At 47.4% G+C, this 22,101-nt stretch overlaps 1 protein-coding gene across 3 annotated transcripts in view; it reads right to left on the bottom strand.

Annotated features, from left to right (window-relative positions):
• Positions 1-22,101, bottom strand: part of PHKB (phosphorylase kinase regulatory subunit beta) — a 339,917-nt gene that overhangs the window by 43,937 nt on the left and 273,879 nt on the right. For all 3 annotated transcript variants that reach the window (XM_077451660.1, XM_077451651.1, XM_077451669.1), the window contains 4 exons: positions 21,127-21,188; positions 18,428-18,587; positions 17,415-17,496; positions 10,537-10,594 (listed from right to left, as the gene is read on the bottom strand). In XM_077451660.1, coding sequence (XP_077307786.1) covers positions 10,537-10,594; positions 17,415-17,496; positions 18,428-18,587; positions 21,127-21,188 — 362 coding nt within the window. The remainder of the gene's footprint in view (positions 1-10,536; positions 10,595-17,414; positions 17,497-18,427; positions 18,588-21,126; positions 21,189-22,101) is intronic.

Here is a 22,101-nt window from a genome sequence, read left to right as displayed (position 1 = left end):
TGGGGTGCTCTGTGAAAAATCACTGCACAGAGCAGGTAAGTATGATTTTTTTTTTTCCTTAAAAATAAGGACTTTAAAAGCACTTTAAGCTTTGAAACAAAAAAAATAAATCTGAAAGCGGATTGGTTTCTATGCAGAGCTGCGCCAGATTTTGCACTCTCCAGTTTTAGTAAATCAATCCTATTGTCTCTGCATAAGGCCAAGTTTAAGGCCTTCAAAACAGTACTGAAGGAAGCCTGGCGCAGAATTATCTCTAGAATAAGTACTTTAGCCTTCCTTTTACTCTTATTTATACATTCCAACAAAACTCTTATGCCGTGTTCACTCGAGCGGAATGTCCGACAGAAAAAGTCAGACGGGAGCTTTTCATCGTATATTCCGATCGCGTGTATGCCTCATCTGACTTTTTTTTCCCCCGGAAAATTCTGACGGACCTAGAAATAGAACATGTTCTAAATATTTGCAACGCAACCAATTCTTAGCGGGAAAACCGCTCGTCTGTATGCGGTTTTGATGGACCAAAAACGATGCATTCTCTGAAGTACAAGACAGAGGCTATTGGCTACTGACTATTGAACTTCCTTTTTTCTAGTCCCGTCGTACGTGTTGTAGACAATCGGACTTTGGTGAGATCGTGTGAACACAAGACAGTTTCCGCGGAATTTCGTCGGAAAAACCTTCAGAGTTTATTCTGATGGGAAAACCAGTCCTGTGTACAGCGCATTAGGGCTTTTTTTTTTTCTCTACACGTGTTGATTATGAAGAAGGAAGCCGCGCTCATTAATCAGACTAAAGCATTTATGACATGTTTTTAAAGTGCTGAAAAATCATTATGAAGGTCTGATAAATGCCCATGAAAGTGTTGCTTTTCTAGTTGTGATGTAGAGGAAATGATCTGCGTTGAGGCGTGGTTAGGTTGCGGTGTGATAGTCATGTGACAGTTTGTGGTCATATACTTTTTTTTTGTGTGACACTTGGCTCGGTCGAGCTCAACTTTGCTGAAACAAAAATCTTTGTCACTGGTGATGATGCCCAATGCCTCTGCTGCAACTGGCAGTATTGCTGGCTGACTTGCTGCTTTTGACCGCACACAGAAGCAAATAGTGCGGCTGCTCTGTACAAACAGGAAGTGGCTAGAGCTGCTCTGTCCTAGTTCTCTCCCAGCAGTGCATTCTGGGACACAGGCGCCCCCCCACTGACTCTCCACTAGTGCCCAGCTAAAACGTTATAAATCCTTCACCAACACGCCATAAATGCTATAGGAGCTGTTATGGTGGGGTTACAGAGCTTTAACATTGAAATCAATGGTGGCGGCTGACCAGCCTTGTTGCCTCATGAAAGCGGCATGCCACTTAAACACACGTGGTAACGATGCATGTGTGAACGACCCCTTACTGTAGCTTTTTGTTAAAGCTGAACTCTGGGCAATAAAACTTTCATTAATGTATATCCCCAAATAACCACAAAGGACAGAAATCCACTTTGTGTGCCCCAAATGCCCTTGCAAACCCGAAATTGACGCAAAAAAAAAAAAGAGGCACTGACATCATCAATGTGCTGCACATAGCCCCCGCAAGAGCAGAGCTGTGGGAGGGGTCCAGCAAGCTCCACCCACTACAGGCTGGAAGAATTACACAAAAAACACCACGACTGAAAATAGAATACATGCTGAGTGCAAAATTTGCTTACTCATTTGGGTATAGGTCTGCTTTATTAAGATGCGTTTCAGCACCATGGACAGCTCCTACGTGTGTAACATGTACGGCAGGGAGAGAGAAAAGAGGGAGGAGGAAGAAATGTAGAGAGAGAGAAAGACGGAGAAAGAGATCATGTCTGCAGTCTCTGATCATCTCTTGTATCATGTCTACAGTCTCTGATCATCTCTTGTATCATGTCTGCAGTCTCTGATCATCTCTTGTATCATGTCTGCAGTCTCTGATCATCTCTTGTGTCAGGTCTACAGTCTCTGACCATCTCTTGTGTCAGGTCTACAGTCTCTGAACAACTCCGATGCTGTGGTGTGTCTGCTACCTGACAGTGAATACCATGTGCAGCCCTTTGGGGATTGTCTAGGGCCAAACTTGGGGGGTCCCATTTATCTAGAAAGCTCAGTGAAAACATCCTCAGTCTCTGACCATCTCCTGTACCATGTCTGCAGTTTCTAATCATCTCTTGTAGCATGTCTGCAGTTTCTAATCATCTCTTGTAGCATGTCTGCAGTTTCTAATCATCTCTTGTAGCATGTCTGCAGTCTCTGACAATCTCCTGTATCATGTCTGCAGTCTCTGACCATCTCCTGCATCATTTCTGTCATCTCTAACCATCTCCTGTATTATGTCCACAGTCTCTGACCATCTCTGTTATCATGACTTCAGTTTCTTATCATCTCTTGTAGCATGTCCGTAGTCTCTGACCATCTCTTGTATCATGTCTGCAATCTCTGACCAACTCTTGTATCATGTCTACAGTCTCTGATCCTCTCTAATATCATGTCTGCAGTCTCTGACGATCTCTTGTGTCAGGTCTACAGTCTCTAAACAACTCCAATGTTGTGGTGTGTCTGCTACCTCTGACACTGAATACCATGTGCAGCCCTTTGGGTATCGTTTAGGGCCAAACTTGGGGGCCCCGTTTAACTAGAAAGCTCAGTGAAAATGTGCATACTCTGGAGTAAAGCTCATTTGGGTATAGGTCTGCTTTATTAACAGGTGTTTCAGCACCATGGACAGCTCCCATCTCCTTCTGTAACCTGTAGAGCAGGGAGAGAGAAAAGAGGGAAGACAGAAGAGAGGAAGGAAGGGAGGAGGAAGAAATTGTAGATGGGATACTACTAGAGCTCTGGTGCCCAACTTGCGGTCCTTTGTTTTCTTATTGCCCTGGTATAGCATTGACCTTTAGGAATCTCATGTAATATGTCTCCAGTCTATGACTGTAACCTGAAGCATGTCCTCAGTCGCCAACAACTCCTATAGCATGTTTACAGTCTCTTATATCAAGTCCTCAGTCTCTGACCATCTCTTGTACTATGCCTGCAGTCTCTGACCATCTCCTGCATCATGCCTGCAGTCTCTGACCATCTTCTGCATCATGCCTGCAGTCTCTGACCACCTCCTGCATCATGCCTGCAGTCTCTGACCACCTCCTGCATCATGTCTGCAGTCTCTGACCACCTCCTGCATCATGTCTGCAGTCTCTGACCACCTCCTGCATCATGTCTGCAGTCTCTGACCATCTCCTGCATCATGTCTGCAGTCTCTGACCATCTCCTGCATCATGTCTGCAGTCTCTGACCATCTCCTGCATCATGTCTGCAGTCTCTGACCATCTCCTGCATCATGTCTGCAGTCTCTGACCATCTCCTGCATCATGTCTGCAGTCTCTGACCATCTCCTGCATCATGTCTGCAGTCTCTGACCATCTCCTGCATCATGTCTGCAGTCTCTGACCATCTCCTGCATCATGTCTGCAGTCTCTGACCATCTCCTGCATCATGTCTGCAGTCTCTGACCATCTCCTGCATCATGTCTGCAGTCTCTGACCATCTCCTGCATCATGTCTGCAGTCTCTGACCATCTCCTGCATCATGTCTGCAGTCTCTGACCATCTCCTATCCTGTGGTGTGTCTGTTACCTCTGACACTGAATACTATGTGCGGCCCTTTAGGAATGTCTAGGGCCACACTTGGGGGAGCCAGCCATATCTAGAAAACTGACCAGCACTTTAAGAGTCTAAGCTCCTTTGGCAGCAAGAAGTGGAGTCAGTGCCCTGTAAAGAGCTGAGCAATTGATCAGCATTATATACCGTACATTAATTAAATATTTAAACTACCGGTCTAAAATCCTTTAATACTATAAGAAAACTTTGGAAAGCTAATAAACATAACGTATACGTTAGCAGTAAAAATCCTCTGATATAAAAGACTTTTAGACTCTTATTTTTCATTGGCATTTTGGCTTAGCAGTAAGTGCACAAAATTACAGTGCTGAGCGTGAGTTGTAATCCCATTAGTAGTTTCATGTGCTGTAAAAGTTCCTTCCAGCGCACTGCGCTGTATGACACGGTGGCCAATCACAGCGGGACTCAGCAACGCTCTCTGTACTCAGAGATAACCCAGGAAGCAGGGTCAGGCAGTTACTTGGGAGGCTGCTGTGATGTAATCAGTGGAAAACCAGGTAAATAAACTAACATGGCTGTGTGCAGACGAGGACTGGACTCTCCAAACCAATAGAAGCGAAGGTTTCATTCATACCGGTACTTCTGCGTTTAGATTTTCTAAATGTGGGAGAAGCCAACTGGGAAAATGCAACTTGTATGCCTCCCAGGTCACCTTTTTTCCTTGCCACTTTCCTATGGGGAGACTCAAGCTGGGCTGCGAGTGTCCATGGACACACACAGCGAGGCATGGCCCCACTATCTCCTCACTGGATTTGACTGACAGCAGCAGGAACCGATGGGTCCCACTACTGCTGAGCCTCCTATGAGAAGGGAGAGCTGCTGCAAATGGGCACAGAAACTTGATATCAGATTCAGGTAAGTAATTAGGAAAGGGGGGGGGGCTGGCCCCTTCCTGTTCCAACAGGACTGCACACCAGTGCACAAAGAAAGGTCCATAAAGACATGGATAAGTGGGTTTGGGGTGGAGGAACATGACTGGCCTGCACAGAGTTCTGACCTCAACCTACTAGAAAACCTTTGGAATGAATTAGAGTGGAGACTGTAATCCAGGCCTTCTCGTTAAACATCAGTGCCTGACCTCACAAAAGCTCTTCTGGAAGAATGGTCAAACATTCCCATAGACACCCTCCTAAACCTTGTGGACGGCCTTCCCAGAAGAGTTGAAGCTGTTATAGCTGCAAAGGGTGGGACAACTCAATATTGAACCTTGCGGACTAAGACACCATCAAAGTTGATGTGCGTGTAAAGGCAGGTGTCCCAATACTTTTGGCAATGTAGTGTAGCTTGTGATCTGACTCCATACTGCCACGGGAAAGACTCCTGTATTTCCAAACTCCAGGTCACTACTCCAGCTTCCTGGCACCTGCACCCATCCACTGGCCTGGCAGCCTTGTGCCCACTACCAGTGGTGCTTGGGAGGGGAATTGCATAAGTGGCCACTCTCGCCATTTTGGGCTCCAGAGTCAGGTACGTGACAGCACCACACAGGTGTGAACGGGGGCCCTTGCTATGACAATAAAATGGTAAATGTGGTCCTACCTGTGAAATAAAAAGTAACATGGCAGACAACCGCATATGATGTCCAATGATAAATGACTGACAGTCTAAGGGGAATATCTTCATGCCGTATAGTCCTAATGTACTCCGTGTCTGTCACTCATGGTAAGGAGGAGGACATCCTGAGACCTTTTACATTGGAGTGTCATGGGAGTCTCTTCACACTCATGCTTCCCAACACATCAAAATCATCAGCACTCTTCACAATGTGCTAAAAAGATAAAGCGACTACGGGATTGTCCCAGCAAAGTAACAGAAAACAGCGGCTCTAAGTGCCGGGGTGTGAACAGGTCCTGAAAATGACAAGACAGGCTACAGCTTCTGCCTCATCAGCTACAGAACATCTAATGGAAGGAAAATTCAATAGAGAAAATGCTTCCTGCAGCTCGCTGGGGCTTCGTTATATTACCTACAGGGAACAACGCCATCCATGTCAATCATATCAATAACTAAAATCTGATTGGCTTCCAAGGGCCATATAAGCGTCTTATAAATTTAAACCCCGGCGTTTAAATGGTTGTCGGTAGTAGTTTTGCCCATCTCATGCATGGAGTATTGGTGGTACAACCTGTGCCAGTCAGAGTTCCATGATGGAATCTTGAACTGCCAGGGCAGGAAGCCGCATCCGGGTCATCTAAGAAATTCCCTTGTTTAAATTAGCAATCAACTCCAAGCACATGTATGATAAACATGTCGTACTTACCTGCTCTGTGTAATGGTTTAGCACAGAGCTGCCCCGGTCCTCCTAGTGCTCATGGCTCCAACCCCCTGCTGAGTGCCCCCATAGCAAGCCACTTGCTATGGGGGCACACGTGTGGAATTGATTCTGAGCCGTGCTGCGTGCGTCCATAGACACACACACAGCGTGGCTCTGCCCCTCCCCCTCCTCACAGTCTGTGACTGAAAGCAGCAGGAGCTAATGGCTCCCTCTGCCGCCATATCCAGTAAGGAGAAAGAGAAAGCAGGGCACAGCGCTGGATTGAGACCGGGCATAGGTAACTTCTTTTGAGGGGCATCCTAATCACATAACTTTTTTTTTTACCCCAATGCAGATAATTCATTAAAGTGTAGCTCCACCCAAAAGAGAAACTTCCACTTTAAGGCCCCCCCCCCCCCCCCACTCCTGGTAAAGAAATGGCACTTTTGGGGTGTGAGGGAGGACGCAGGTACCTGCTCCTACCACCTAGGCAAAAGTTCCCCTCACTCCCCGCAGACTTCTGGGACAGGTGACAGAAGACCACGGGACCATTCACAATGCGCAGAGCGGCTCATACAAGTGTAGTGGGTAGCCGGCTGTGAAGCAGCAAGCGGACACAGCCGGATGCCCACAGTTGACATGCCGGCACCAGGGACAGACGTCAGGAGATGAAAAACGGCTGGAGGAGGCACATCGCTGGATCCTGGGACAGGTGAGCGACTGCTCATTAAAATCAGCAGCTATAGTTTTTGCAAACCCATTGCAAACCCTGCTGGAGAATTCAGTCCCCTGGCAGGTGGCTACATCAATGGGTTCAGATGTAGTGCTGTCAGTACTTCGATTTAAACATAGATACTGCTTTAAGGGAGGGCAGGAAGTATTGGGGGGGGGGGGGGGGGGTGGTGTAATTCTGCATCTCTATGCACTTCATTGTTCTGCACTGCCCTCGTTTCTCAGAGTCAGATCAGACTGAAGGATCACAACCAACTCTATATCTGGATTACTATGTAGTTAATTTTCACATAGCAGCCACTCAGCGGGAGGATGTTGACTGCTCTGGCAAAATACACTCACCAGGAAAGAAGAAAGTTTGCGTTCGCCGCACAGCGACAAAACCCAATGGGAGGCAGCCTCAGCCAGCTCCGTCCGAGTAACCTCCCCGACACGTTTCGTCCCACCCCTGGGGCTTAGTGAAACTCGTCAGGGGCGTGGCCTCGACAGAACTGGCTGAGGCTGTTTCTACTTCTATAACCGTCGGGGGCCTTGTTGGTGTGCGGCGACTAGGAATGTCCTCCTTTCCTAGATGTCTCTCGAAGTTGTTAAAGGACAAGTTCACCTTTGAAAACATGTTCCATATGTTTTTTTAGGGTGGAACGTGCAACATGCGCCAAATGCTGCAGTCGCTGCCCGATCGCACACCGACAAAACCCAACGGGAAGCTGCCTCAGCCAGCTCCGTCCGGGTCACCTTGACACGTTTCGTCCCACGCCTGGGGCTTAGTGAAACTTGTCAAGGGCATCACTTGGACAGAACTGGCTGAGGCTGCTTCTATAACCATCAGGGGCTTTGTTGATGTGTGGCGACTGGGAACTTCCTTCTTTCCTAGATGACTTTCAAAGTTGTTAAAGGACAAGTTCACCTTTGAAAACATGTTCCATATGTTTTTAGGGTGGAACGTGCAATATGCTCCAAATGCTGCAGCCGCTGCCCAACCGCACACCAACAAAACCCTGCTGCAGCCTCAGCCAGCTCCGTCCGGGTCACCTCCCTGACACGTTTCGTCCCACCCCTGGGGCTTAGTGAAACTCATCAGGGGCTGGCCTTGACAGAACTGGCAGAGGCTGCTTCTACTTCTATGACCGCTGGGGGCCTTCTTGGTGTGCGGCGACTGGGAACTTCCTTCTTTCCTAGATGACTCAAAGTTGTTAAAGGACAAGTTCACCTTTGAAAACATGTTCCATATGTTTTTAGGGTGGAACATGCTCCAAATGCTGGAGCCGCTGCCCAACCACTCTTCCCCCCCGTCCTGTGACAGCAGTACAAGGAGAAGTTCACCGCTTGAAAAATGCAGCATGTTCTACTTTTTCTTTTCTGCAACTCGAAAGCCCCGGAACTGACCGCGCTCGTGTGAACTATGCCTTTGGAAACCATATAACCTACTTTCCAAAGCATTTTTTTTTATGCAGCAATCCATGTGGTGTGAACTGGCCCCTAAGGGAATTTGATAAGGGGCAAAAAAAATAAATCATTCAAAAGGAAGCTTCAAAGGTATAGAAAAACTGAATATTCAAATTATTGTATAGGTCTACTTGTGACTGGTTCTCTTTTTTACCACTTGCACCCTACAATCTGTACAAAATGTAAAATATACTATAGTAGCATTATAGCAGGTAGTAGGTGCCTTTTGCAGTAATGCTATGTCATCTATCACTAAGGCCGCGTACACACGCGCGGACTGTTTGCCCAACCTTGTTCGTCAAACAGTTTCGGCAAACAGTCCGCTCAAAATTTGCATGAGCGGACTTGCCCACACACGAGCGGACTGTTTGACGAACAAGGTTGGGCAAACAGTTCGCTCAACTTTTGAAATGAACGGACTCGCCCACGTAAGGAGGAGGCAAATCCGCCCATTTCGAGCGCGTGTACAGGTAGGCGGGGCCCGCGAAGGAGACGTCGCGGGCTCCGCCGCCTGGAATGGGCTTAAAGGGGAACCCCAACGCCGAAAAAAATCGGCGTGGGGGTTCCCCCAAAGTCCACACTAGACCCTTGTCCGAGCACGCTACCCGGCCGGCCAGGAAAGGGGGGCGAGCGAGCGCGCCCCCCCTCCTGAGCCGTACCAGGCCGCGTGCCCTCAACATGGGGGGGTGCCTTGGGGAAGGGGGGGGCCGCGCGGCCCCCCCACCCCAAAGCACCTTGTCCCCATGTTGATGAGGACAAGGGCCTCTTCCCGACAACCCTGGCCGTTGGTTGTCGGGGTCTGCGGGCGGGGGGCTTATCGGAATCCGGGAGCCCCCTTTAAGAAGGGGGCCCCCGGATACCGGCCCCCCACCCTATGTGAATGAGTATGGGGTACAATGTACCCCTACCCATTCACCTGTGAAATAAAGTACAAAAAAAAACACAACACAGGGGAAAAAATATTTTATTGCACAGCTCCGGGGGTCTTCCGTCTTCGGGGGTCTTCTCGCCGGACTCCTCCGCTATCTGTGTGTAGCTCTTTTACTAGCGGAGGAGTCCGGCTTTCTTCCTCCCCGCCGCCGGCCTCTTCTCCCGACTTCGGGGGTCTTGTCCCCCTCTTCGGTTCTTCTGCCGGGCCACCGCGCCTTCTTGTAGCTCTTTTACAGGCGGTGGCCCGGTCTTCTGTCGCCGCTGTCGTCGTCGCCGCCGCCGCCTGCCGTTCTTGCCGTTCTGATCGTCGAGTCAACATCTCCAGGAGAAGAAGAAGAAGAACAAGAAGAAGAACAAGAACGGAAGGCGGCGGCGGCGGCGACGACGACGACAGCGGCGACAGAAGACCGGGCCACCGCCTGTAAAAGAGCTACAAGAAGGCGCGGTGGCCCGGCAGAAGAACCGAAGAGGGGGACAAGACCCCCGAAGTCGGGAGAAGAGGCCGGCGGCGGGGGAGGAAGAAAGCCGGACTCCTCCGCTAGTAAAAGAGCTACACACAGATAGCGGAGGAGTCCGGCGAGAAGACCCCCGAAGACGGAAGACCCCCGGAGCTGTGCAATAAAATATTTTTTCCCCTGTGTTGTGTTTTTTTTTGTACTTTATTTCACAGGTGAATGGGTAGGGGTACATTGTACCCCATACTCATTCACATAGGGTGGGGGGCCGGTATCCGGGGGCCCCCTTCTTAAAGGGGGCTCCCGGATTCCGATAAGCCCCCCGCCCGCAGACCCCGACAACCAACGGCCAGGGTTGTCGGGAAGAGGCCCTTGTCCTCATCAACATGGGGACAAGGTGCTTTGGGGTGGGGGGGCCGCGCGGCCCCCCTTCCCCAAGGCACCCCCCCATGTTGAGGGCACGCGGCCTGGTACGGCTCAGGAGGGGGGGCGCGCTCGCTCGCCCCCCTTTCCTGGCCGGCCGGGTAGCGTGCTCGGACAAGGGTCTGGTGTGGACTTTGGGGGAACCCCCACGCCGATTTTTTTCGGCGTTGGGGTTCCCCTTTAAGCCCATTCCAGGCGGCGGAGCCCGCGACGTCTCCTTCGCGGGCCCCGCCTACCTGTACACGCGCTCGAAATGGGCGGACTTTCCGAGCGGGAACAGTCCGCTCATTTCGAAAGTACAGCGGACAAGCCCACACACGGGCGGACTGTTCGCTCAAACACAGTTTCAGCGGACAGTTTTTCGGAATTTCCGAAAGACTTTGTCCGTCCAACTGTCCGCTGAAACTGTCCGCTGAAAGCCCACACACGAGCGGACTGTCCGCCCAAACACTGTTCAGCGGACAAGGTTGGGCGAACAGTCCGCCCGTGTGTACGCGGCCTAACAGATAAACGTCTTCAACTATTTGTATAATAATTCTTGCGATTTCTTTCTGCTCTGCAATGCAGGCCTTCCACTTGCAACGTATTTTTCATGTATGTGCTGATACAGTATTGACTTACCAAAGTTTATTGCTTCCGGCCTTCCTGTAGATCCTCTCCATGAAGTCAGAGATGGTACCTGTGATGAAGAAGGTGTGACAGAGTTTAGTGCATTCATTCCAGATACACGAGAAGTCACCGCGCCATCCGCAGCAGAGTACAGCAAATCCCTAATAAGACTAACAGGCAGCGTGTAAAACGGTTCAAGTGGGACCACGGCCTTGTCTGCTCTCAAAGAAAGTTTAATCATTAGGAGGCTCCGGGGGCCCCAGACTATGCGGGAATATTTATTACACCACTTACAAATCACAGAATTCAGAGAACGCGGGATAGGCAATGTTCCGCTTCATAACTTGGCACAGAACAATCTGAAGGCATAGTGAGGACGGTAAAGGCGCCTGCCTGCATCTTGATTTTTGGAAGTAGCATTGTCTTGTCTGCCAAAAGTGGGATTGTGAGACTTGTTTGGAGAGTATGTGGTAAGTATGTGGGCCACCACTACTGAAAAAGCCAATTGCCTTGCCCTCGGATTTTAATACTTTGATAGAACAAGCATGCAACCGCTACAATCAGACTGGATACAGAACTTATGATTAACAGAATAGCTGGCAACTCGGTGCCTTCCAAAACAGGGCAGATTTATTTTATTTTAGCTACATTGTCAGTACAAGATAAAATATGCCAACGCGTTTCATCCATCAGGTCTTAGTCATAGCATTATGACTAAGGCACAGGTGCCAAGCACAAGGCCCCCGGGCTGAATCTGGCCCGCGCAGAGGCCACCACCTCCTGTTTTCACAAAGTACTTTCTGCTGTCACGGAACAGGTCTCCTTGGCAACAGGAGTAAACACTTCCTTCTCTCTCCTCCTCCACAGTCTCCCCAGCGGGGCCGGCTCTGTGTGTAGCTGAGTGCATGCGCGGTCGGTCCGGCATAGCCCGTTAGTGATGGCTCCAGCTGCTGTGTGCTCTTCTAATCTACATCCAGGAGCTGCATCTGGGGGGTGGGCTTTTGAGGACTTGCTGCACCCCATAGTGGCAATGAAGATAGGCATTCTTGTAAATGACATCTTACAACTTACATGAGGTAAGAGAGAGAACAGTTGAGGGCTGTGGAGAAAGATGTGTGCAGAGGTGGGAAGGAGAACACAGGAGAAGGTGTGGAAATGAGATGTTGCACACTGCGTACACGTGAACCCTACACTCTGTACGTAGCACGCGCCTGAACCCTGCACTCTGTATGAAGCGCACTCCTGAACCCTGTAATTTTTATGTAGCACACCCGTAGTGCACTCCAGAACCCTGCACTCTGTATGTAGAGCACTCTGGAACCCTGCACTCTACACAGTGCAACCGTGAACCCTGCATTCTGTACATAGCGTACTCATGAACCCTGCATTCTGTACATAGCGTACTCCTGAACCCTGCATTCTGTACGCAGCGCACCCCTGAACCCTGCACTCTGTACGCCGTGCACTACATAGCACACTCCTGAACCCTGCACTCTTTATGTAGCGTACTCCTGAACCCTGTACTCCGTATGCTGCGCACTCCTAAACCCTACACTTTGTATGTAGCATAACCCTGATGTAATCCTGAACTCTGCAATCTTTATGGAGAGCAACCCAGATACAAGTGGCCCTTTGAGGACAACCATTCTGCTAAAGCGGCTCACGACGAAACCGAGTTTGACACCCTTGGACTGAAGCCTGATGGCCGAAAGGCATTAACATATTTTATTCTGTACGGACGATGTTGCTAATAGAAATTTCCCCATCTTGGAAGACATCGAGTTGCTGGCTTTTCTTTTATGCATGTTCCAGCAGTGGAGGTGTGGAGACACTGAAGCCTGGACACTGTTTTTTCCTTCTCCCTTACTGGTCACAGTTGAGAGTTAAGGATTGGATTTGTTTTGAGAATTCATGAGTAGCATACTTATTTTAGGTCAGTGACTCGAGATAATGGTAACAAGTCATTGGTACGACAGCAGGGTAATTCTTTTTTTTTTTAATCGGGGTCAACAATGGCAGTCTCCATATTTCTCCAGGTACAGGTTTCCTTCAAGAAAAAGAAGCAGCCGGCAAATCCATAACATCAAGCGTATTTATTGTAAAGTCTTCACAGTGTGTACACACAGCAGCAGACTAGTTTTCACAGGTTTCCTTCAGCCTGAAATATTCCTCTAATACATATGTACTACGTTTAGGCCCCTTCAATCTGCCCCATTGTGGTAATGAGTGCTAAAAATGTATGTTTTACTCTGTATTAGTGCAACATACATTATTGCGTCATCTTTGGTGTAATTTATTTTGAATATCACTCCAATGCTGTATTACACAAGGCTGTGCCGTGCCACATTGCATATGCTTGGTCATGCCTGATTTTTGGGCTGTTGCTGGTCTCCTGACCTTCCAGACAGGGCTGTGCTGTGCTGGCAGAGCTGTTGAATTTCAAGAGAGGATGGATAGTAATACATATGCTTCATAGACGTGGTGTATCTGGATTTTGCAAAAGCATTTGACACAGTTCCCCATAAACATTTACTGTACAAAATAAGGTCAGTTGGCATGGACCATAGGGCGAGTACATGGATTGAAAACTTGCTACAAGGGTGAGTTCAGAGGGTGGTGATAAATGGGGAGTACTCAGAATGGACGGGGTGGGTAGTGGGGTCCCCATAGTCCCTGGGGGGGCATCGATAGTTTCAAGAAACTATTAGATAAGCACCTGAATGACCACAACATACAGGGATATACAATGTAATACTGACATATAATCACACACATAGGATGGACTTGATGGACTTGTGTCTCTTTTCAACCTCACCTAATATGTAACTGCATGACAGGTGTAACGTCTCTCATACGTGTATTTCATGTGGTTAATTTGCATTTTCCTGGAGTACAAGTTAGTCAGCAAATACTTACACAAATTCATTACAATAAATCCATAAAAAAAAAATCAATAGGGGCTTTTAAGGTGCCACTTGGGGTAAGTCGATATACACTTTGAAGCACTCTCTTAAAGGGAAATCTCCTAATCTCAGCTTGTTACCTGTATAAAGGACACCTGTCCACAGAAGCAATGAATCAGATTCCAATTTCTCCACCATGGCCAAGACCAAAGAGCTGTCCAAGGATATCAAGGACAAGATTGTAGACCTACACAAGGCTGGAATGGGCTACAAGTCCATTGCCAAACAGCTTGGTGAGAGGGTGACGACAGTTTGTGCAATTATTTGCAAATGGAAGAAACACAAAATTACTGTCAATCTCCCTCGGTCATGCAAAAGCTCACCTCGTGGAGTTTCAATGATCATGAGAACGATGAGGAATCGGCACAGAACTACACAAGAGAATCTTGTCAATGATCTCAAGGCAGCTGGGACCACAGTCACCAAGAAAACAATTGGTAACACACTACACTGTGAAGGACTGAAATCCTGCAGTGCCCGTAAGGTCCTCCTGCTCAAGAATGCCCATGTACAGGCCCGTGTGAAGTTTGCTAATGAACATCTGAATGATTCAGAGGAGAACTGGGTGAAAGTGTTGTGGTCAGAGGAGACCAAATTCAAGTTCTTTGGCATCAACTCAACTCGCCATGTTTGATGGAGGAGGAATGCTGCCTATGACCTCAAGAACAGCATCCCCTCCGTCAAATATGGAGGTGGAAACATTATGCATTATGGTTTTTTTTTCTGCTAAGAGGACAGGACAACTTCACTGCATCAAAGGGACGATGGACGGGGCCATTTACCATCAAGTCTTGGGTGAGAACCTCCTTCCATCAGCCAGGGCATTGAAAATGGGTCTTTGTTGGGTATTCCAGCATGACAATAACCCAAAAAAAACACAACCAGGGCAACAGAGGAGTGGCTTAAGAAGCAGCACATTAAGGTCCTGGAGTGGCCTAGCCAGTCTCCAGACCTTAATCCCATAGAAAATATGTGGAGATAGCTGAAGGTTCGAGTTACCAAATGTCAGCCTAGAGACCTTAATGACTTGGAGAGGATCTGCAAAGAGGAGTGGGACAAAATCCATCCTGAGATGTGTGAAAACCTGGTGGCCAACTACAAGAAACGTCTGACCTCTGATTGCCAACAAGGGTTTTGCCACCGAGTACCAAGTCATGTTTTGCAAAGGGGTCAAACACTTATTTCACTCATTAAAATGCAAATCAATTTATAACTTTTTGGAAATGCATTTTTTCTGGTATATTTCTGTTAAAATAAACCGACCATTAAAATTCTAGACTAATAATTAGTCTAATCTAATAATTAGTGCCAAACGTACAAAATCAGCAGGGAAGCAAATACTTTTTTCCGTCACTGTATATAGGACTGTAAATGGGAAAACCAAATGATTATCTAAATGCACATTTAATATGTACTACATAACATTTTTATAATGAGATTTTATTGTCATAAATAAGGACGTCTATAATATACAGTGTATGTTGATTTCTCTAAAGGTAAATTTAGACATGAGTCATAAGCCCCATACACACTATCAGATTTCCTGCCGATTTATGTCTTCAGATTTACCAAAACCATGTAGTACAAGGGCCTGCCTGATTGCTTACAAATTGAAACTCCTAAGGTTTGACCTCATATTATATGGTTTTGGTAAATCTGAAGGAAAAACTCAGCAGAAAATCTGATAGTGTGTATGGGGCTATAGTCTCACTTGCCACTGGAGCCCAATCCACATTCAGATTGTACTCCAGAGGCTACCAACGGGCAGTGAGAAAGCGCCAACAACCACGCCACAACTGCATGAATTGCACGTGTTTGCAGCGCTGCTTCATTTACTTGAATGTGTAGCATTCGCCGGGCTTACCAACACCCCAATCCGCTGTCTATTGCGGCTTAAGAGGGTGGGGTGTGGGCATCAAAAACATGGCTTAACTGCGCATTTTTGCTCACCCCCCCCCCAAACCGCAAGTCTAAACAAAGCCAAAGTGGCACCTGAAAAGTCCCTATTGTGGGGCAGTATTGTCCTTACACAGGGTCACAGATATAGAGATGTAGAAACATGGAATAGCACGAGGACATATTGGGTTAATCAGGAAGGAAGGAGGAGTTTGGAGGAAATCTCTCCATAATGGTGAACGGTCCCTCAGGCTATTTTAAGTCTTTCTCATTATTAACTTATAATTTCCAGATTTGGGTCATCCCTGAAGAGGAATTGGCTAGATTAGAACAAAAACACAGACATATTCAACTGCTTTTAATTAGCCAAAGCAGACTTTGTTCCCTACAATTATATGAACTCGGTAGAATCTTATATTTTTTCGCTGTTTAATTGCTCCAAAGCTGGTAACGGGAGATTAAAAAGCCAAGTCAGGAACAGGTGCTCCCTGATCCATGTAATTGATGACTTCCAAGACTCCAACATGTTGTGTTACGTGGGTCTCATATTAAAGCAGCAGAGACACAACACAGGACTGCATGCAGTGGCTGTGTTTAGGTCTGACAATCTCTAAAGCCCCGTACACACGATCGGAAATTGGTCTGGCAAAATTCCGATGAGAGCTTTTGGTCGGGAAAATGCGATCGTGTGTATGCTCCATCTGAACTTTTGCTGGCCAAATTTTGGCCAGCAAAAGACAGAGCATGTTCTCAGTTTTCCGGTCGGAGAAAGCTCCTATCCGAAAATGCGTTTGTGTGTACGCAATTCCGACGCGCAAAAGCTCACGCATGCTCAGATCCAACTACGAGACGGAATTGGCTACTGGCTATTGAACTTCCCTTCTCTAGTCCTGTCGTACGTCACCGCATTCTTGGCGGTCGGAATTTGGTGTGACCGTGTGTATGCAAGACAGCTTGAGCGAAATCCCTTCGGAATTCCGTCATGAAAACCATCAGAGACTTTTCCGACCAAAATTCCGATCGGGTGTACGTGGCATTAGGGACCTTTCACATTGATGAGCTGGAATACATCTTTCCAGAGGGACAAAAGCACATGCAAAATTATTGGCCTTTAAATCCTATGAGATTTTTAACATTGCTGCACTGCATTTCTGCGGAGGTTTGAAAAGTCCTGCATTTCTCATCTTTGGTGGGCTTTTAAAAAGCCCATCAAAGATGAACAGTCTATTGAAGTAGAGAAATGCATGAAAGGCACCAAAAAACACATCCAAGGGTGAGTTTTGGGATCACTGTGCTGGTTGTTAGGGAACGAGCACCTGCCGGTGACCTTAGCAACCAGTGAATAGATGATTATTAAGGAGCCGACACATGTCGGCATCCCTAATAATCAGCAGGGATGTAAACAGTGCCCCCAAACAGCCTCCTGCCCCCCTTGTGTATCACCAGTGGTGCCAGCTGTAGATCTAATCTGGCCTTCCACTGCCTCCTCCCCTCAGATTCTGCTTTACCGCCCCGTCTCTCTGCCTCCTCCCTGCTCCAGTAGTAGCTTCTCTCTAGCACGAGGGAAGCTTGCACATGCTGACCACTGGAAGTGGTATTATCACTGGTTGTTTAGGGGATGAAAGCAGGTTTCGGCTCCTTAACAACCACCTCCTAGCGTCCTTAAACACTGAAGGAGCTGGCACCTGACAGTGTCCTTAACAACCAGCTAACATGCACATTGGCTGTAATGCAACACATTAAAAAAGCATAGTGTTTTAGAAGCGCTGCTCTGTAAAAGCTACTGCACTCCAGTGTGGAAGCAACCTGAAAGGGTCAGTCCATCCAGGTGGGTTCTGGTGAGTTATTTCACCTGATAGAGACCCTGAGCGATGGAGTGATTATCGGTGGTGGATAGTAAAGAGGCTTTAAAAAAAAGAGCCCCAAATGTTTTTTTTGTTTTGTCCACAGTATAAGGAACACATGAGTCACTTACAATAATCAGGCAAGTTTATACTTTTAGACACAAATTTTCTAAGCTGTGAGACTCACCTTCTTTCGTTATAAAATGGGGCCCTTCCCGTCTTAACAGTATGCTGAGTAGGATGGCCTGGGAAGCCAAACAAGTGCAGTCCTAAGAAAAAGACAGAAGAGAGTATAAGGCTCTGGTGCTCAACCTGCGTTCCTTTGGTATAAGATGTGTGGCCCTCAGGCCGCAGCAGTGGGAGCGTAATCTAGGGCAGTGATGGTGAACCTTGCCCCCCCCCCCCCCCCAAATGTTTTGGAACTACATTCCCCATGATGCTCAACTACACTTCAGAGTGCACTAGCATCATGGGAAATGTAGTTCCAAAACACCTGGGGTGCCAAGATTCTTCATCACTGGTCTAGGGTAATAGCCTGCTCGACTACCTCCCCTCGACATGGTGGCACCCGCCACACCAATCCCGGGCACGCAGAGCCCGGAATACATCGAGGGTGCATGCACGTGGTGGTGCGGCAGTTGCCAGGGGTTTCTAGAAACGATTGGGCAACTGGCCAGTCCCTGGATTGCTTCCATCTGACAGATGTCTTGGTAAATATACACACATACTTCTGGTGGTTGAGTGTAAAAAACCTGCAGCTAGCAACGCAATTTCTACATCGGCGGCAGCAAAAGGGTTACATCTAGGTAGAGGGGTAGGTTCCCTATGTTGCTTTTTAAAGTGGATGGAGAAGCAAACTAGTGACCAGAATAGGTTTCTAATACTGCTGCTGCCACCGAAGCAAAAAACACTGCCTAACCAGACCCACTAAACCTATGGCAAAAATGAAGAAAGAGGCTGCAACCCATGGAAATCGCACTGGTAATGTTACTGTGTATAGCTGGATTTAGACACAATCCCCACCCTGAGGTCACACCCCTCTAACATGTTTCACCCCCTTCTAAGGCTTAATCATACCTCACCTATACCCAACAAGCAAGCATCTTAGTTCATAGACCCCCCCCCCCCCCCCCCGTGTATCCTGGGCATAAGCCGCAGGTCGAGCTGTGCGTTGTCCGGGCCCAGGAAATGCCAACTTACATTGAGCTTCTGCAGGATCTCATAGGTGGGCCGGTTCTTCCAATCTGCTGCACTGATCTCTGGCTGTTTTTCCATGTCAGCGCTCGGTATGCTGGACTGTCTGTTCACTTTTGAATGTTTCGGCACATCAAGCTCTTCAAAGCTTCTGAACTCCGGCATCCTAAGAAGAAAACAGCCATCCATCGGTGTGAACGACACAAATTTAAGGTGAAGCTCTGGGCAAATGGCTATAAGCACAGTAAAGGTTCTGTTCAGCCAGTCTTGAGATTTACACACATTTTCCACACAGCACAGTCAAGGTGATGCATGAAAGACAGTGCAGAGCAAGACATGGCAAGTAACGGTGTCAAAACTGGTGACACACAAACAAGAGAGGCTCTGGTGCAATGCCCTTTATTTTATGTTTGCTTGTCTTCCCACCCCGGTACTGTGCACCAAAATCCTCTCACTGCCCTTGATGGGAGCTCCAGCTGACAGTGTGACTATGGCAGCAGTCCTGGTTCAAATGCAGTCGCTACTGTGCTTGATCTTATGCATACTGACAGTTCGCATGCAGGAAGACATGCTTGGGGGTCACGTGATGCGAGCAGCTGACCGCTGATTTGGTGTGTGAGCTGTTACTATAACGTGTTTCGGAGGACGTAGCTTCCTTTATCAAGCCTCTTGTGAGTGCATTTTTATCCTAAAAAAATGGTATTGCACCAGAGTCTGTGTGCTCTCTTCTCTCTCTTGTTTGTGTGTTTTTAATTTCCACTGGTTGCGAGAACAGCAAGGTTGTGGCACTATTGAAGAATAACCCTTTCAAGGCTGGAATAATATTGAACTTTTGGACCTTCTTCATGAAGCTGCTGTGGAGTTAGTGCAAGTACTGGCATGTGTGCATACATACAATACTGGTGACAAGACCTCTGTCGACCTTCATATTCCTGATATGTGGCTGCTGTACCATGTACTTGTATGAAACTTTTCCTGTTCTCTTTGTACTGCTTCCTTTATGTGAAATCCCTGGAGTTCTTGCCAGTCCCTCTGCGTTCCTATTAAAAACTGACCACACTAGGCAGGAGAGCACAGCATGGTCAGTTCTCTAGCTATGCTGGGAACTCAGTGTGCTCTCCTTCAATGATCAGGCTTGTCTTCTAACGTTGAAAAAAAATAGCCCCCCAGCAGCTTAAAAAGTAAATAAAAGCAACTCTGGCTGCAATACTTGCCTCATCTCCGGCATTGCCTCCCCGAGGCAAGGTAACCCCTTCTCTGTCTAAAGAATGTCACTATCCCCTGCATTATATAAAGTGGTTGTAAACCCTTACATATACCCGAGTGAAGTGACTGGCCACAGAGATTAAATAAATCCTTCTATTTAATTGGTACCTGTTTATCTGTAGACCTCTCTCCTCTACAGCTGTTCAAAGTGAAGAAATTAATTAGGCTTGGGGGGAGGAAGGGAAGGAGGGGAGGAAAGGAAGGGGAGGGGGGGGGAGGGTGAGAGGGGGAAGGGGAGGGGGAAAAGGGGAAAAGGGAGGGGGGGAGGGGGAAAAGGGAGGGGGAGAGGGGGAAGGGGAGGGGAAAAGGGAGGGGGAGAGGGGGAAGGGGAGGGGAAAAGGGAGGGGGAGAGGGGGAAGGGGAGGGGAAAAGGGAGGGGGAGAGGGGGAAGGGGAGGGGGAAGGGGAGGGGGGAGGGAAGGGAAGGTGAGGGGAGGGAAGGGCAGGGGAGGGGGCAGGGCAGGGACAGAGCTGAGACTGTCAATCAAAGGCTGTGTGTTGGAGCTCCCTTCCATTACCTTTTTTCTCTTGGTGTCCTGAAACCATGTCAGAAGTGACTCATGCTGATAGCAGAGGAACAAGGCAGCAGACAGAAATGACACTTACTGCTCTGGACTGAGACAAGTACACACTATAGAGGGATACGCTTTGTTCAATTGTTCATGTCTGAGGTTTACAACCACTTTAAGCCCCCCAGCTCCTTACCTGTTATAATGGCATGTCTTTGATTCACATACTCACCTGCCCAGCGGGTCCAGGTTTATTCTGCCGAGATCCGCTATTTAGGTGCAGGCCATAGATTATGCAATTTATGGCTCAACCTCTATCTATCTATATATATATATAGATATATCTATATATATATATATCTATATCTATATATATATATATCTATATCTATATATATATATATCTATATATATATATATATATATATCTATATATCTATATATCTATATATATATATATATCTATATATCTATATATCTATATATCTATATATCTATATCTATATCTATATATATATATATATATATATATATATATACCACCAGCAGCGATCATTGAATTCTGACAGTGGGGAAACTTCCCACTATAGAACACAACAGCGCAGCGGGAGGGATTCCTCCATCAACATCGATTGTGTTGATGGAGGAACTGAGCGATTTTCTTTCCTTAAACTCTATGGCCAGCCCTATACAGCAAAAACAGAACAGGTGGAACAGAACTGGTTACACTAAACAAACCAATCCAAAAAATAAAATAAAATGCTGACGGTGCAAACACAAGACATATAACTTTGCATTATGGTCAGAGTTCTCCCTAAAATCTGAACGAGAATTCATCTCCAGATAATTCACATTTGGTGGTTGCAGTTGAGGCCCATACGACCTGCCTGGAGTTTCTTAGCAGTGAAGAGAATTGGAAGGTGTCACTTACTCTTCTGTTTCATTGATTCTCAGAAAGTCCAGCTGCTCGACCATGGCTCCAGATATTAGAGTCTGCAAGAGGAGAAACACAGCCGGTAAAACCCGCCGACTATACCACCAAATCCGGAAACCTGCAGGCTGTTTAAACAAGAAGTGTCTCAGATGATCCGCACTGAGATCAGGGGCTTTGCAGGGCTTTGTTAAATGGGATTCTGATCAGATAGCGGAGGACCTGCATGTGAGGATCGAGTATGTCATAAGGAATTATCATTTCCTTCCTTACAGAGTCTCATAATGCTCAGCTCTTGTGCGGCAGGAATTACAGCACCGCAGGTAGGGAGGCCTGCTGTCTACACAGATGGAGGAAGGCATTCTGCAGGCTGCCAATGTAGGCCGTCCGTTCACGAGGAACGTATTGGAGGCCCCGAACATTCAAACTTTTACCTGGACTGGGAAGGAGAGGGACCGTTCAATGAACAAGATGGAAGCCGACGAATGAAAAGATAAATAAGGGTGACCATTTACCGCTTTAATAAATAAGATGTCCCGATTACATTTTAAATTGGTTACAAAGCCAATTTTTTTTTTTTTTTTTTTTTTTTTTTGTTTTTTTTTTACCGTAAAGTGATAGTAAAGTCTCGTTTTTTTTTCTTTAAAAAAAATGAACAAACATGTACATACACTTACCTGCTCTGTGTAATGGTTTTACACATAGCCGCCCCCGATCCTCCTCTTCTCGGGTCTCTCTTAGCTGCTCCTGGCCCCTCCCTCCTGTTGAGTGAACCCACAGCAAGCCGCTTGCAATGGGGGCACCTGAGCCGAGCTGCAGCTCCATGTGTCCATTCAGACATGGAGCTACTGTTCGGCCTCGCCCCCTGGGGCTCGAACTGGCTTCAAAAAAGGGTGTGCTTGGGGCACAGGGCACTGGATCCACCTCGCAAGCACCACCCCCCCCCCACACGCATTAAGTTAGATGGACAAGAAG

Source organism: Lithobates pipiens, unplaced genomic scaffold (assembly GCF_037356315.1).
Source record: "Lithobates pipiens isolate NorthernLeopardFrog02 unplaced genomic scaffold, aLitPip1_a1.2 Scaffold_10, whole genome shotgun sequence".
In the NCBI taxonomy this organism is placed as follows: Eukaryota; Metazoa; Chordata; class Amphibia; order Anura; family Ranidae; genus Lithobates; species Lithobates pipiens.
Note: the sequence above shows the minus strand (reverse complement) of the source record. Positions and strands in the feature narration are given on the sequence as shown.